The 17,267-nt window shown below is 58.0% G+C and overlaps 1 protein-coding gene across 1 annotated transcript; it reads right to left on the reverse strand.

The window, feature by feature from the left end:
• Positions 1 to 3,199: 3,199 nt before the first annotated feature.
• LIF (LIF interleukin 6 family cytokine) lies at positions 3,200 to 9,527 on the reverse strand. The gene is made up of 3 exons (XM_034948688.3): positions 9,419 to 9,527; positions 7,496 to 7,674; positions 3,200 to 6,805 (listed from the first exon to the last, which is right to left on the reverse strand). The coding sequence occupies exons 1-3, from the start codon at positions 9,435 to 9,437 to the stop codon at positions 6,395 to 6,397; spliced, it is 609 nt and encodes a 202-aa protein (XP_034804579.1). The 5' UTR covers positions 9,438 to 9,527; the 3' UTR covers positions 3,200 to 6,394.
• Positions 9,528 to 17,267: the final 7,740 nt, after the last annotated feature.

Genomic DNA, 17,267 nt, shown 5'->3' on the forward strand with positions numbered 1-17,267 from the left:
TTTCTGTGGTCTTAGTTTTCTCACTCTGTTTATATCTTCTCTCATCCCGATTCTCTATTTTATCAGCATTTTCATTAGGTACCTTCTGCTATAAGCTGCTTTACATGCTGTTTGGAATAAAGAGGATTGTAAATAGGGAAATAAATACATCGTGGTTCCATTATGATGTTAATATTTATTGCTGAAAATGTGATTGTTTAGCAAAATAAATGAATTCCCATTCTGCATTGTCTTTGAATTTCGAACAGAGGTTACCCGGGAGACTCTCTTTCTTCTGCTAGTAACCATTGAGCTCCTGTAGATCTAACGCCTGGTGCATAGAAGGCCTTGCCAGTCTTGACCAGGTGAGTGGATGGTGTTGACCATAAAGATGAGAAAACATCAACAGCATCTCTCACAAGCTGAGTGACGTCAGGGTACCCTCTGCCTCCCTGGGCCTCAGTTTCCTTATGTGAAATAGAAGGAGTAACCCAGCCAAAGCCTCACTGAGTGGTTGGGAGGATCTCGTGATGGGTGAGAAGATGCTTTGTGAACTGCAAGATGTAGGGCCTCACAGAGCCCATGGGCATATGTATCCTGTGGGTAGCTGTTGGCAGTTGTTCTCTTGGGATCGGGGGAAGGGTGGTGCCATGTCCTGTTGAACTCCTGAGAGCCGGCTGGCCAGGAGGGCTGCCCCGCTGGCTCTACCACACGCCTGGGGTCAGGGGGCCTCTCTCTCCAGGCATCCTCTGGACCTGAGACTCAAGTTACCATGAGGGGATCAGTCAGCTACTAGGACTTTTGTCTGCCAGGCTCGCCCCCTCCCCATCCACCTGGCCCTGGCCTTGAACTCAGGACTGTCAGAATCCTCCCTTCCACATTCACTGGGAGAGAGTGGCCCCTTCCCCTGCAAAGAGGGCACCAGGTGTCTGAGACGCATTCCGCTTGGACCATCTCCACCCTTGGAGGAGCGGGATTCACGAGGCATTTCTATGTCCCTACTTGTAATTCCTTCGGACAACCTTGTGAAGTAGATAAGATGGCATTCGTCACTGATGATTCTTGCAATTTTCAAGATAAGACAGCTGAGCTCATGAAAAGGGTCACGGGACTGCATCGGGGAGCGCCAGGCCCAGGATCCTGGCCGGCCGCAGGGGCAGGGCCTTCCCAGCAAAGCAAACACCTCCCTTCTCCCACTTTTTCCCACAAAGTGATTGTTTTTGCCTCTTTTTTGGAGGGTTACCCAATAACCAATTAACAGTCCTTTGTTCTATTTTGCCAGGGCAGGGCCCTCTCCCAGGCTGAAAGAGGCAGGGAGCATCCCTAGGCCCTGGCGTCCCCAGCCAGCCACCCAGGACTTAGCTGTCATTCTCTACCTTTCTGTGCTTTGCCATTTGTTTTGTTTTCCTCTAGTTTCCTAGTAAAGGTTGCTTTTGAAAAGCTTCAACCTTGTCTCCCTGAGCAGAGGGGAGGGGTGTTTCCACCCCTGGGCGGTGGGGGAGGACGTTGTGGGGTGTGGCCCAGGGCCTGAGCCAGCCTCCTGGAGACTGGGCGGGAGACTTCAGGGGAAGACTCAGAAACAGCTGTGGGCCTGCCGGCCTCTCCCTCCCAAGCAGCTGCCTTCCCGGCCCTTGGCCATTTGCACTTGGCGTGGGGGGACTACTGAGGAACGAGAGATGAAAGCGCAGGGTGGCCTTTCTCTGACTTTAATGTGCACACCAGTCTCCTGGGATCTTGCTAATGTGTACGTTCTGATTCTGCAGGTCGGGGGGTGAGGTCAAGATTCTGCACTGCTAATCAGCTTCCAGGTGAGGCCAAGGTTGCGCCATGTTGTTGAATGCAGTCCCTTCATGGCACAGAGAGCAGAGGGGACCACAGCCTGAGCCCCCTGCTGCCTCCCAAAGCGAGGCTCTCCCCATCGTGGACTCACTGCCCTCTGTGTGCCTTGTCCATCACATACATCCTAAGTGTCCCTCCCAGCCTGTGAGCTTCTAGAAGGCATTGCAACCCGGCACAGGAGCTGACACTTACAAATATTCAGGAACAAGCCAGTAGGTGACTCTCAGAAACACTGCCCAGATCCCCGAAATAAATCTCGGCTCGGGGAGCCCCAGACCCAAACCCTAGAGCAAAGAGCAGGGAGACATTCGGGGCCGCTCTAGAGTCTCAGTGTCTGTGGTTTCCCAGTTCTGACCTTGAATCCCCCCAGGAAGGGATTGCAGAAGGCTGGGAAGAAGGTTGCAGTGGAAGGGGATTCGGTTCCCAAATGGGCAGCGGGAGGAGGGACGGAATCAGGGCGGGCAGAGTCCTCCTTGGTTCTGGCCCCAGTGTCCTGTGTGATTCTGAGTAGGACCACCTGTCCCCTCCCACTCTGGAGCCATTCGAGTTGTCCTGTTATGTCCCTCTGAATGGTCAACAGGACATTCCTGGGCAACAGAGACCTTGGCAGCTGGTATCTTACAGGTCCTCGAAGTCTCATGTAGGGGAAAGATCATGAGATCTGGAGGTGAAGGAGTGTTCCTAACTGGCCCTAAACACTTCAGGTGCGCCTGGGCACGTGGTTTCATGGCTCTGAGCCTCGATTTCTTCCTCTGGTATGTGGGGATGGCAACTCCTGGAGATCCCATGAGATTAAGTGAGGAGTTGGGAGGGAACGAGGTGAGATATCACACGGCACCCCGTTTACTTCTTTTTTTTTTTTTTTTTTGAGACAGGGTCTTCCTCTGTCACCCAGGCTGCAGTGCAGTGGCACAATCATGGCTCACCGCAGCCTCCACCTCCTGGGATCAAGGGATCCTCCCACCTCAGCACCCCGAGTAGCTGGGACCACAGGCGGACGCCACAGCATCTGGCTGTTGGTATATTTTGTAGACAGGGTTTCACCATGTTGGCCAGGCTGGTCTCGAATTCCTGGGCTCAAATGATCCACCTGCCTCAGCCTCCCAAAGTGCTAGGATTACAGGAGTGACCCACCGTGCCCAGCACCCCCTTTACCTCTGAGCAATCCATCTCTTTCCTTGGGGGCACCCCATGATCTAGACACCACCCACCTTGTTCTGCCTTGGCCAAAATACCACCTAACTGCCCCCACCTATGCCAGGTGCCCCTCCCCCACCCTCCTCCACCCTTCGCTGAGTCCCACTTGGCTGGTGCCCAGGACAGGGACAGTCCCAGCCCTTCCAGCCCATCTCCCCACATCAGTACACTCCGGAGAGCCAGCCAAGAGTAGATTCTTTATTCATTTCTCTTTTTTTTCTTAAAAAAAAAAAGTATTCATTTGGTATAAAAAATAAATATTTTAAATATGACATTGAATAAATAAAAATAATCTGTCAGTATGAAACATCCCCACAGGGTACATTCATCAAAGAGGAATTTGTCACCCAAGGCCATGTGCTTTTCAGTGGAAAGGAAGGAGGGAAACCTCTAAGGCCGCACGGTGGGCCCACGGAGCTAGCACGTGGGCGGGACTGAAGGCTGGATGCCGGGATTGGGGTGGGGAACTAGAGGTGATTCTAAGGCAGGAACATCTGTACCATCTGCAGGGAAATGCTACCTCCCCGGGTGCCAGAGCTCCAACCCCACACACTATGTCTACTCTGGAGAGCCGGCAAGGCAGAGCGGGACTGGCTGGGTCAGGGTGGAAGTGCCCCAAGTCAGGGACAAGGAGGACGATGGGGACGATGGGGAGGAGAGACAAGTAAACTAGCAGTGCTTTTTTAAAAAATGTTTAAATAATAAATAAGGGCCCGGAGACATCTCTCTTGGTAAACTCTCTCTTCCTCCGGCCAGGCCCAGGTGTGGTCCACACCAGCAGATAAAAAGGGAAGAGAAACCCAGCTCCCGGCCCGGCAGAGCTGTTTCACGCAAAGGCTCTGTGATTCAGTGATGCTGTGCAGGGTGGACGCCAAGCTGCCGGACGGGATCTGGAGGGAGCACTGAGGATGGGTCCCATGGGGCCAAGTCCAGGCTGGGCGGGAGAGCGACTCAGAGCCAGGGCCGCAAGGTGGGCCTGGCACAGAGCTCCCAAGTCCACAGGGAGATGAGGTGATGGGCGAGTCAGCCGGGCCCCCCGGGTGGAATCAGCAACTCTGGTTTCCAGGCAAGTTTGTCTTTCTTGAAGCCCATCTTGGGGGAATGCAGCCAGCCCCAAGCTAAGCCGGATGAAGCAGGAAGGAGAAGGCAGTCCCTGCATCCTGGACAAGGGTGAGCGTGGCCCACATCTCAACAGCCACATCCTCGTCTTGCTGTTGGGATGGACAGATGGACAACTCCGGGCCGCACCCTCCACCCCAACCCCAGGCCTCAGGACCTGCCTGCACACTGCCCACGCGCCATCCAGGTAAAGTGCTTAGAGAGCGACAGGGAAAGGTGCAAAGTGAGTGAAAAGTACCATAATTAGTACCATCATCTTGTCGGAGGAACTTGGAGGCCGGCAGCCCGCTCAGGGTTTGAGAAGAAGTCAGAACACTGCTCTGAGCAGCTGCCCCAACTCTGCTGCCTCCCTCCCTCCCCTGCTCTCAGACTGGAGGGCGTTTCTCCACTCGCCTGGCCCCAGCACAAAGGAAGAGATCGGGTTCCCTGCCTGGGAGCCCAGACATGGGTGGGAGTGGGATGGGGGTGGAGCAGGAGGGCCCACAGCTTCCTGGTCTGAGTCCCAGGCGTCTGCAGCCTCCCTCTCCTCCTCTTGGGAGCAATGGGCAGCTGATCCCCCCAGTCTACCCCACCTTCCTGGGGTCTGGCCCAGCCAGGCCCCCCACACCCTCTATGGGTGTCCGGGCCACAGGAGGAGCTTCCCTGCTGTGTCGGAGCATGCTGGGTGCAGGGGCAGGGTTGTTCCAGGGCGCTATTTCAGAGGCAGCATGGGGACACAGAAACAAGGACAGGGTGGGCCACAAGGACTGTCTTGCCCACTGCTCCAGGGGGCACAATATCTGCCAGGAACAGTGCACCTCACAACACAATGCTGGGGCACCCAAGAACAGTGTGAACCAGCCCCCTGGAATCAAGACAGAAAGGCACCCGGCCTCTCCACAAATTGGCCCAGCCCCTGCAGCCTGGACCCTGACACCCTAAAGCAAGTCACAGTAGGGGATGGGGGTGGAGCAAGGCCCCCCACTCCCACTCAGGCCTCCCCATTCTCTCAGATCCGACCCTTCTCTGAGCTTCACCCGTAAGGCTTATTCCACTTGTAACATTGTCGACTTCCAGACCAGGCCCTGCTAAGCCCTGGCCCTGGTGCTTGTGTCGGGAGCCATCATCATATTTTGTTGAGTAGGGACCAGGGAAAGGGGAATTAACTTGGCCACTGAAAGCACCAATAAGTTAATATAAATAGGATATCATAATAAATAGAAATCATGCCAGGTCAGACGCACAGCACGCTTGGAGCTCAGGGTTCCCTGAGACCCTGACCCCAAGTTCTGCTGTCCTCTTGCCCTGGGGACCAGAGACGGCCTCCAGTCCCCCTCAAGTACCTCTGTGTGACCTCACAAGGCCTCCCAGGGCCTCAGATGTGAGCTGCTACTCTGAGCTACCCCAGCCCCTTCTTACAGACCCTTACCCAGAGGAAGAGCCTGGGTCCCTCAGAACCTCTGCACCTGACTTAGCAACCTGCCCCTGCCCTACCCACCTCCACAAACCCCTGCTGCAGGTCCAGCCATCAGACCCTGGCCATCCCAGGCTGCAGGGAAGATCATGGGGAAGAGAAGGAAGAACCTACCAAAGCTTTCCGGGCCTCTCCTCCTCCCAGCGTCTTCCTTCCCAGGCCTGAAGGTGGCTTCTCTGCCTCCCCAAGAGCCTGAATGCCAAGTGACCTCCTTCTGGAAACTTCTGCCAGATTGTTCCTATGCCCAAGTTCTCTGATCATCCTCAAAAGAAGACAGCCTTCCATCCCAGAGGCCCCTCTCTATCTTCCACTCATCAAACTTCTAGGGGACAAGGAGTCCTTTGGGATCCTAGCCCCTCTGGCCCACCTAAGTCCCAACCTAAGGGGCAGCAAAGGCACAGATGGTGATAATTTGCTGGGGGCTGGCCCACTCCCCTGGGCCCTACTGTCTCGCCCTGTGGTCAGGGCTCTTGTAGATGACTTGTGTAGTTTGTTCACTGCACAAAGTGAGCAAGGGGCCAAAGGGACAAGTAGAGGCAGAAGTCCAGCCCACGCTCCCCAGTCCACAATCTCCCAGAGGAAGGGGCACCTTCTTCTAGCTCCCTCCCTATGGAAGTTTCCACTCTGCTCAGCTTCATCACAGCCCAGCCCAGAGTGGAGTGGACTGGCCAGGCACCCTTGGGGTCTGCCAGCAGCTCCCATTTGGGTTTAGCGATGCCCTGGGCCCCAGCCACCCTAGGACAGGCCCCCACATCTGGACCCAACTCCTGAGATCCCTCGGTTCACAGCACACTTCAAGACCTCCTGCTAGAAGGCCTGGGCCAACACGGCGATGATCTGCTTATACTTCCCCAGGAGTTGACAGCCCAGCTTCTTCTTCTGGAAGACGTCCTTACCCGAGGTGTCAGGGCCGTAGGTCACGTCCACATGGCCCACGTGGTACTTGCTGCACAGGCGGCACAGCACGTTGCTAAGGAGGCCTCGCAGGATGTCGGCGGTGGCGTTGAGCTTGCTGTGGAGGCTGAGGGCACTGGGGTTGAGGATCTTCTGGTCCCGGGTGATGTTGCCCAGGGAGGTGCCAAGGTACACGACTATGCGGTACAGCTCCACCAGCTTGGCCTTCTCCGTGCCGTTGGCGTGGAAGGGCGGGAAGTCCGTCACGTTGGGGCCACATAGCTTGTCCAGGTTGTTGGGGAACGGCTCCCCCTGGGCTGTGTACTGAGGGGCAGAAGGGAGGTAACGTGGGAGTCAGGGGTCAGTGTCCCAGCCCTGCCGCCAACCCTTTGGGCAAGCTCTTGCGTCTGTTTCCCCATCTAGCGCATGAGGACCCAACTCCTTGCCCTGTAAGCATCTGGAATTGTCATGACAGCCAAAACTAATTGTAATGTGAGTGCCCTTGCTAAAGATCAAAGACTGAGCCATGCACGCAGTCATCATTATCATCATCATCATCACCACCCTAAGGGGACAGAAGGGAAAACTCGGTGTCTAGCCCTAGCTGGGGCACCACACACAAGTACTTCCATCCCTGCACTCACAATGTTCCGGGACGCCCCTCCATGCCCAGCACCCACAGCCCACTGCCTCTCAACCGCATCTCCCTGGTGCCTCACGCCCATTTCCCCTCCATCCCTTGCTCCCTGCAGCAGGACAATCACAAGATAAGAAGTGCCAGGTCCCCACCTTTGCACTCAGTTCTCCCCTTGCTAACTGGGCACCCTGGGGAAGCTTCCCTGGGGAAGCTTGGGCAGGAAGTGGCGGGAGTCTAGGGGTGGTTTAATCAAGCCCTCTCCCCATTCTCTCCTTCCAGCCCCAAAAGGTCCCCTCAACCCAGATCAGGACAGCCCCTAATGATATTTACAAGCCCCCTCCCTGCCATCTCCTGTCAGTATCCCAGGGGTAACTTACATAGAGAATAAAGAGGGCATTGGCACTGCCATTGAGCTGTGCCAGTTGGCTCCTGATCTGGTTCATGAGGTTGTTGTGACATGGGTGGCGTATGGCACAGGTGGCGTTGACAGGGGTGATGGGGAGGGGGCTCCCCGCCCCATGTTTCCAGTGCAGAACCAACAGCAGGGGCACAACTCCTGGGGACAGTCAGGAAGAAGCCATGAGTAGAAAGGCAGGAAAGGGTGGCCTGGGGTCATGGCACACTGGATGGGGGTCCGACAATGGCCGCATGGGAGAGGACTCCTGGTTCCCCCTCACCACCTGCAGCTGTCTTCCTGGGGCCTAGTCTTCACTCTGTCACTGTGTGTGTTTCTCTGTCTCCCTCTCTCTACCTTAGTTCTCCCTGCTCTCTTCTGGGATGACGGAAAGACGAGGGCAAGACACAAGCCATTTCCACCCAAAGGGTGCAGGGTCCAGGAGAGACTCCCAGCCATCCCACCCTTTCTCTCAGGAAGGCAAAGGCCCTAAGGCCCCCTGGCCCTCTGGCTGGAAGGCACCAGGCCCCAGGCCCAGCAGGCACCAGGAGAAAGGAGACCCCTCTCTTCCCGCCTCCCGTGGTGGCCCAGGTTCCTCAGCGGTGCTTCCCACTCACTGGCCCATTGCAGCCCAAATCTCCGAAGCCAGGCACCCATGGGGGCCACGGGGCATGGGGGAGTGGGGAGGAGTCCTCGGTTGACCCTCATCTCCCTCCCAAACCTGCCACTTGATTCTGGCTCCCTGGGCCAATTGCCCCCAATTCTGCCCCCGCCCCCATCATCCTCTATCTCTTCCTTCCCTAGTGTCCCCTATCTCACTCAAGCTCACCCCATTTCTGCCTGGCTGTCCCCACTCTCCATCCCCAAATCATCATTCAAAACTCTCTGTTCCCCCAGCTCCGGACAGCCCCTGACTCCACGACTTCTCCCGACTCATCTGCTGTCCCTTGTCCCAGGGGTTCCCCTCCCCCCTAACACACACACACCGGCTCAGGGAGGGAGAGGAAATGGTGCACCAGGAGAGAGAAAAGGCAAAAGGTCATAGGCAGTCGGGTGGGCGGGGAGGAAGGAAAGTGAAAGGTGACAGGAGAGCTGGGAGCTGTCCCGACATGTCCTGGTTTGCCCCTCCCCCAGGGGGGCCTGTTCTCCCGACTCCCCCCCAGGCCCCCTTAGACGCTTTTCCAGGGCTCCGCAGAAGGGCACCTGAAGATGGTGGGGGCCGGGGTCAGCGGGCGAGTGAGGCTGGAGACCTCCCCCGGATCCCCCATGCTGGAACAGGGGGGACAGGGGCCTCCTCAAGTTCACTTCTCCTGGGTCCCCTGTTCGTCCCAGCATCCCCAGGCAGTGCTGAGGCCCCGGGGTGGCTGCGGGAGGGGGGCCACACCCCTATATCTCACCTAGCGCAGACCACACGCTTCCAGACACCAGCAGATGGAGGCGGCACCTGCTCCCGTCCCAGGCCGGAGTTTGCAAGCTGCTCGCCGCCCGCGCCCCTCCCTGGGAGCAGCCCGGGACCGCGGTTGGAAAGGAGAAAGCGGAAAGAAAGAAAGAAAAGAAAAAGAGAGAGGGAGAGTGAATCTGGGAGAAAGCGCAGAGGGAAGAGCAGCCAGCGAGTGTCCGGAGCGAGGAGGAGGAGGAGGAGAAGGAGAGGGGGAGGAAGAGGAGGAGGAGGAAGGCTCGGCGCCCCCTCCCTCGCCGCCAACCTGCCGCGGGGCGTGCGGTGCTTGGGACCATGTGCCCGCGCTCGCTCCGGGCCGCCACCCAGCGCCTCCGGTGGCTGCGCGGGCGCCCCAAGTGTTCGTGTGTCTGCGGCGGGTGGGCGTCCGGCTCGCGCTGCCAAGCGCCCCAAGTTGCCGCCGCGCCCCGCAGCGGGGACGCGAAGCCGGCGCGGGGCGGGTGTATTTACCTGCCGCCAAGACCTTCATTATGGGCTGCACTTCAGAGGGCCTTGGAGGAAACCTCAGATGCCGGCAGTTTTCAGAGGTTCATGCTCAAATGGGGAATTTGCCTGATTTATATACTGGAGCCTGTGTTGTAAGACAGAAACAGCTATATTTAGCCGGGATCCCCAGTCCAGGAAGTTGTTTGAGGTGCATCATAGGAAATTATGAATGGAAGAAAGTGAGAGTGAAGGGGGGGGACGAGTGAGGGGGGAGGGTGGGGAGAACAGACTTTTTCCCTCTTCTAAGAATTTGATTGATAAAATTATAATGAAGGCTTCGACAAAACGCCCTGTGGTTTTCCTGCCTGGCTTGTCCCGGGAGTTGTCTGAAGATGGGCATCGCCAGGAGGGGGCCCCTGGCCGAGTCAGCAGGGGTCCCAGCAGTGGGCGCCCCAGACGGCCCTGACTCACCTGGGTTTGGGGAGGTAGCGAGTCTGGACTAGCAGATGGAGACTGGCCCCTGTGCCCCCTGGTTGGGGGGCTTTAGGGGGGCAGTGGGAGGAGGAGGGCTAGGGCTTGGCTGAGAAGGAGGCTCCAGGAGGAGGGGCCGGGGCCAGCGTGGACTTTAGACGGTCATAAAGTGGAACTGAACATGGGCGCTGGAAGCCACCCCAGAGGTAGCCTCCTCCAATCTGCACATTGCCACTGGGCCCCAAGGGGCTCCGAGGGGAATGCGTTGCCCAGGGCCCCAGAGGGTCAGGCCTCCAGACACCACCAGTGCGCTCACCCTGCTGACCACTGTACCTGTGAGGCTGGGGAAGGGGCTAGGAAGACATGGGGGTAGGGGTGACTGTGACTCGGTTCTGTCGGGACACTCTGGGAAGGTGCTTCTGGGAAGGCGGTCCAGCATTTCCATTCTGAAGCAGGACTGAGAGAGGCTTGGCGAAATCGTACCCCAGTTTCCTCCTCGGGGTGCTGATTGATGGTTGGGGAAACTGAGAAGTGGTTGGTCCCTTCCAGACCTGCCTTGGAAGCCCCTTTGAGCCCAGCCTCAGAGAATTATGGAGGTCCCCAAAAAGTGCTTCTAGAGGCTCTAAGGCAGTGTCACATGTTCTGGCGTCTTCTGAGGCCAGGCGATTTGTGAATGAGGAAGGGCAGAAAGGAGCAGTGGGGAGCCGGGCAAAATGAGCACAGGGACACCTCCAAGAAATGCAACAGAAAAGTGAAAATAAATACACCCTATGAGATGCGGGAATGCTGGCCAGACAGCATGGCCACGCGTCTGGGGCCATGCCGTCCCTAAAGCTGCCAGGGGACCCCCAGTACCAGGAGATGATTTAGTCCCCTGCGGCCCCTTCCCAGCCCTTCCGCCTGACCCTGACCTGAGATCAAGGTGTATGAGTTGGTTTTCCAAGGCCAGGGAGCTCTTGCAGCCTCGCCCGGGCCCCCACCGCCCCCTCGCCCATCCTCCATGCCCCCAGCTCCTGCCTCTTGCCACATCCCAGACCTGCCCAGCCACGCGTTCCTCCTTCATCGTGCCAGGACGAGCCCTGGTGCCTGCTGCCATTCCCCACCACACACACACCCTGCTTTATCTAGGCTCTTGCCCCCCATTCTCTCCCAGCAGGGCCTCAGATGTGAGGTGATAAAACTGCCCATCCCAGCTGGCACTTCCCAAACTGGCTCTCCTTCCTCCTTCCTGCCTCTCACCCCACACCTTGTCTCTTCTTTGAGGGACCATGGAGGGCCCCACTTGGCACTTACTGCTCCTATACACTTGCTCTGGGGTCAGCGTACACTACTAGGAGACTCACCTGCCCTGGCCTGGCTCAGGTAACCCCACATCCCAGGACACCCCAGCTCAACCCTTCTTCTTACACCTCCCCCAGCATCTCCTGCACAAGGACCTGACCACTCAGAGCACGTGAGCTCTGGACCAGTCCCCAGTCCCATCCCACATCACCCAGACCCCTGCCACCTGACTCAGCCTGGCTCTCCTGACATGGACCCCAAATCCATGTGACCAGGGGCTCACTGTGGCCTCCACCTATCAAACCCCCGTCGCCCGGCCTGAGTCTCTCATTAGGCTCAAGAGTTCTGCAGCCGCCCCTACATCTACCATTCTGCCCAGTCTCCCCTGCATCCTTCCAAGCGGACCCCCAGGCCCTTGCATGCCTTCTGGCAAGCCAGACCCCACATCAGCCCTATAATCCACCCCTAATCGCTGTTTAATCTCAGCCCCACCCCACAGGAAACAGGAAGTGAGGACAGGGTCTAGAAGACACTGACACTAAGGCCCCTTAACCCCAGCCCTGACTGGCCCCTCCAGTGCCTCAGTTTCCCCTCCTCTCACGATACCTGACTTGGTTTGTGCTCCCCAAGTGCTCTGGGCCCCTCGGCGCCCCAGGCCCAGCCTCCCCCTCCTGTCCATGTCCAGGCACCACCTGCTCTGGGCCTCTGGAGGGAAGGCTGGGCAGGGTCTCGGAGCCGCAAGTCCGTGTGCCGCCTGCAACGTGGCTGCGGCCCCCAGGAATCAGCCGCCCAGGCTACGCTCCAGGCCCACTTTGGTCTCTGGGAGTTTGTTTTCTTCCCTCCCTCTCTATGCTGTGTGTGTGTTCCCCGCCCCCGGCCAGCTCCCTCATGGAAGGCACCCTCCCTTCTTGGCTGCCGGCTCCCAGGGTCACGACCCCAGGCCCCACCCTGGAGTGGCAGCCCCGGCTTGGCCCCTTCCAGCTGTGACTTCATCCACAGCCTGTCCTGCTCCTGCAGATGGGGCCTGCTGGGGATTTGACCGGTCTCAGGGTGAGCGGGACAGTCCCGGCCACATGGGACCCCCTGACATTGAGCAGGGGTTACTAGGCCAGAACCCAGGAGTGCTGTCTCCAGGTGGCTGTGCCATCCAACTCATCACTGCTCTCCAGGAAGGGAGTGCACCCTCTAGCACGTGCAGCTACCCAGCTGCTCGTCTTCTGCTGATTGTTACCCCCCATCCACAAGTCTCTCCTGGGATGTCACAGCTGCTTATTTTCCAGATGGGGAAACTGAGGCTCAGAGAGGTGAAGATAACTATGTGGGGCTCACATAAAGAGTTAATAACAGAGCCAGGTCTGGAACCGGGGTTCTGTCTTGCAGGCCACAACAATCCCTGCAGCACCTCTTGCTCCGAGAGGGCAAAGGGCATGGCAGGTGTGCTCGGGCCGCCTTCCTCCAGGAAGCCTCCCCTGCCTCCCATGGCCCCGACCAGCTCACATCGGCCTTGTCCTGCCTGCTCGTGTTTCAAGTGGGGATGAGTCTTATTCCTCAACCTTTGAGAGTTTGAATGGGGTCTGAGACTCACTTGTGCTCTAGACAGCACCTGGCTCAGAGCTATACTCTGACATGAATAGAGGTTAAGTATTTTTTGAGAAAGCATTTTATAGTTTCCAAAAACTGTCAGTGCCAACTCTCTTGTGGAAAGGAGATGGAGAGGCCTGAAGGTTTGAAGAATGGATTCTGGCCTCATTCAGAACCAGGTTGGAGGTTTGGCTCTGCCAGTTATGAGCTGAGTGACTTTGGGGAAGGGAGTACCACCTCCTGGCCTCAGTTTCTTCAACTATAAAATGGGAATAATGGTACTGCCTTTGTGGGTCTGCTGTGAGGGCTCAGGGCTCAGCATGGTTCTGGGCACCCAGCAAGCCACCTGTCTGCATATCATCACCCACTGTGCTGACCTCCCTGTGAAGCAGGGGTTCATTTGACAGATGGGGAAACTTGGGTCCATGCCAGGGTGCTGAGCGGGGAAGGCTGGGCAGGAGCAAGACCTCTCAAGCCTCTGCTGATGGTAAATTGAGGCAAGATACCCACGTAGCCTCCAGCTTCAAGGGTGCCCCAGATAAATCAGACAGGTTGTGGGAGGGGGCTGGCGGGGCAGTGTGCTCACTCCCCCAGAGCCCCCTTCCTGGCCCCTCACCACCCCCACCCCAAGCCTGATCTGAGGACAGCAGCTGACCTGGCCTTACCGCCCCCAGAAGCTGATTCACCCCCAGGCCCCATGTGAGAAGGAAGGAGACAAACTCAGCTCTGAGGGGCTTGAATCACCAGCCGCCTCCTGCAAAGCCCCGGGGTTTGGGGGGGGGGATGCGGGGGTGGGGGCCAGCCCCCTGCCTGTCTGTCTCTTTCCTGGACCCTGGGGCTCTCAGGAGAGAGGGCAGCATGGCAGTGGCATGGGCAGGGGTGAGATGGGAGGTCCCTTCACAGTCAGGCATTCTGTGTGGGCAGCCAGCAGCAGTTACTCACCAGGTAAGCAGCTCTCCGGGCATTGGGGAATTCCCCAAGACCAGCGACCCAGAAACAGCGCTCCGGGCACCCCCGGCTGCCCAGGCTGGCTTCCCTCCTTCCTTCCCCATCCCCTCTGGCCCTGGTACCTGGAAAATGAGCAGAGCCCTCAGGTGGGCCTAGGAAGGAAGCGGGGGGCCAGAGGGTGGGTCCCAGGCTCAGGGCTGGTGAGGAGTGGCCAGAGGAGATGGTGAAACTCAGGAATGCCTGGCACAGCCCAGCCAATTGGGCATCCTGGCCAAAAAGGCAAGAGCACCGCACTCTTCAATGCTTGAGGAGTGAGAGTGTGATGCCACCAGCGGACGGTGCCTCCACTGTTCTCACCCCAGTGGTGTGGGTTCAAATCCCTCCTGCCCCAACAACCAGCTATGTGGCCCGGGACAACGGGCTTCCTTTCTCATACCCTCGGTTTCCCCTCTGCAAATGAGGATGCTGTCATAACAGCCTCGTGGGGCCATCATGGGGATGTTTCTTGGGAAATGTGGATAAACGTCTAACACATGGCAGCCCTTCTAATAAGGTCTGGTTGTGGCCGCAGAAGGAGCTCAAACTCCAGACCGAGTCAGGGGCTTGGGTTAGGGCTGGGTCCCGTGGTCAGCACACTGGAGTCCGAGAGTCAGGGCAGGAGGTGGCTCCTGGGTCCGCTTAGTTCATGGAGCCTGGTGTGGGTTTTGGGAGAGTGGGTAGCATCTCAGAACCTTGGGGGGACATAAGCAGTACTTCCCCCATCTCTGGGCCCTGGAGAGCCCAGCTGTCTTCTGGGGGCTCTTGAGGTCCAGACGCTGGACCTATCTCCTGCCCCTTCTCACCCTTACCGGATCCAATCTCTGGCAGCGACCAGCAGTATCCCCTCAGGGCCAAGGAGAAGCCAGAAGCCACCCTGGACTTCTGCCAACTGCTCCCATCATCACCCGACATTTCCCGACCGACTGTGTCAGGAATCAACCCCCTGGAGATGAATCAGAGTGACTGCATTTTTTTTCTTCATTTCTGATAGAAATTGCAAGGGAAGCAGCAGCCCCTGATCATTGGCAGGGCCAGCCAGAGGCCTGGCCGTGGCGTTGCGTGGGGCCGGTCCCCCCCAGGGCTCTGTAGAATGGGTTGCTGTCTACCCCAGCCATCAGCATTTAGTGAGCATGGCCTTTGAGACTCTGCAAGCACTTTTACCTCCCCCAGGCTCTCCCTGAATCTCGAACTAGCCTGAGACCATTGCAGGCAGATGTAGAGAGAGCAGTGTTTTCACACTGCAGGCCTCTGCCTCTTCGTGGGTCATGAATTCAATTAGAGGGTTGCCACCAACACTTTCAAAAAGGAATAGCGAAATCACCTGGCATCGCCCAGAGCCAGGGCGAGGATTGCTCCATGAAACTTTTTTTCCGGTTGTCTGTGTGTCAGTATCTGCATCCTCATCTGGTTGCAAGGTGCAATGTATTTCTTACTGTGGGTGGCAGTCAAAAACATTTGCAAGCCGCTGGTATCGATGTTGAAAGCAGGCCCAGAAGGGCTGAGGAGTGACTTGCCCAAGGTCACTCAGCAGTGTCTCATGGGGCTCCTGACTTCCCTTCCAGCTCAGGAATGGGCCAGAGGTGCCGCAGGGTAGGGCGGGGTGGGGCTGAGCAGGTGCTCAACGTGGGGAACCTGGCGGCACCCTGTGCCATGCCGTGACAAAGGCCTTCCAGAGCCCAACCTCTCACTGTCCACTCCCTTCCGCAGCCTCGGACCCCTGGGCTCTCTACCCTCCCCCGTCCCACCTGGGCGGAGCCCAGGACAGTCACAGGCCTTTCTTTCGTACTCCACCAGGGAGTCTTTCATCCTCACCACAGGGTGCGGGAAGAGGAAGTGGCCACAGCCACCTTCCCAGGGCAGCCTGAGGCCAAGAGCCACAGCCTGCAGTAGAGGGCGCACACTTGGGCTCCCTGTGGCCCTGGGACATGGCTGAGTCTCTTTGTCTGAGTCTGACAAAGAGCATGCTCTTTGCCTGAGCATGTGTGTGTAGTGAGTGCCTCTGTGTCTGTGCATGCCTGTGTCTGGTCCCGTGTGTGCATGTGTGGTGTATGCATATGTGTGCATGTGTGTGGATCTGCTTGTACTGTTTGCTTTGTGTGACAGCGAGCTGGACGGTGCACATCTCTGGCTGCTATTATGAGTTCTCCGTGTGGTTGTGTGAGTCTGTGTGTGTGCGCACGCGTGCGCGCGTGCCCATGGGCATGAAGCCAGTGCGACTGTGTGTCTGGCCTTGTGTCTGCATGAGTTTGTGTAGGACTGTGGATCCCTGGGCACGAGGGCTCGGAGAGTGGGGAGGCCTAACCCTGGGCGTGCACGCATGCGTTTCTGAGCCTCCAGGCCTGCGTGTGCCCCGGCGTGTGTCTCCAACAATCCCTGCTCCTCACCCTCCAGCCCCCGCCCCTGGGAACCATGTGGCAGCCTCACGTCACAGGGGCCACCAGCAGCTGGCTTCCTCCCTACCCCGCCCCAGCCCCCCCGCCACAACGCCCTGGCCACCCTGACTCTTGGCACAGGGACAAAGCTGATGTCAGAGGCGAGCTGACAGCTTTCTTCTCCCACTGGATTTTCCAAAAGAGAGAGACCACAGCGGCCCCTATTAAATAATCATGGGGCTGGGGGGTAAAGGAGGGACGTGTCACTCAATGATTTCCTGGACTCAGAGGCCATAAACAGAACAGGAAGCAGCCCGAGGACCTATTCAGCCTGAAACTGGCCGTGCAGAGGTGTGGGCCTGGCCTCCTCTCCTTCCCCTCCCCTAGCCAAGCTCACTGGGGCCACCCTGACCCGACCCAGCACCCAGGGGAGCCTGAGGATTGTTCTGAGGATGGTGAGTGGGAGGGTGATGGGAGCCTCCGGTCTGGTGACAGTGATGACATGGAAAGAATAAAGTGGTCCCATCCCACTGGGTGGGGAGGATGGAGGGGTGAGACCTGGCTGAGGTTGGACTATCCTCTTCCCTGGGAAGAGAAGGAAGAGTGAGCTTCCTGGGGTGAGGGGAGGGATGGGGCCGGGTGGGGGAGCCGCTGGTGGAACCTGGGATTGGAGGGGCCAGGCCTCCCTCTGTGTCTTGCAACGGGGTCGTAATACCTGTCCCCCACCAGTCCTGCACCCTTGGGTCCCCCTAGACCTCCAGGACCCTCCCAGCCCGGAGTAGTGCCCTTCCTGGGGCACAGGCCCCCAAGGCTTTCATAAGCCTCTCTCCCACCCCCTCCCCACAAAACTAAGCATTACCAAGTGCTCACCAGAACCTGCTATGGGCTCAAACCCTAACCCGCATTCTCTGAGGGAGGCATTTTAATCTTCATTTGACAGACTCGGAAACTGAGGCTCACAGAGTGGAATGATTTGTCCCAGGTCACACAGTGTGTAATGGAGCCAGGTCTCCACCCCAGCCCCCTACCCCCAGCCTCCCTAAAACAGGACCCGGGAGGCCCAGGTGTGGTCTGAGCAGCCAGGCCCAGGGGGGGTCCCCGCAGAGTCACTCCCCGGGGAGCCCCTCCTGCCTGGACCAGGCCGCCCAGTGGCTGATAAGCCACAGGACTGCATGACACAA

The sequence above is a fragment of the Pan paniscus genome, chromosome 23, assembly GCF_029289425.2.
Source record: "Pan paniscus chromosome 23, NHGRI_mPanPan1-v2.0_pri, whole genome shotgun sequence".
In the NCBI taxonomy this organism is placed as follows: domain Eukaryota; kingdom Metazoa; phylum Chordata; class Mammalia; order Primates; family Hominidae; genus Pan; species Pan paniscus.

Bases quoted from the DNA above. Each gene is read 5' to 3' on its own strand.
- LIF (XM_034948688.3), bottom strand. The intron at 6,806-7,495 runs GTAAGTTACCCC...TCTGCCCCTCAG, and splicing joins ATGCCCTCTTTATTCTCTAT to TACACAGCCCAGGGGGAGCC.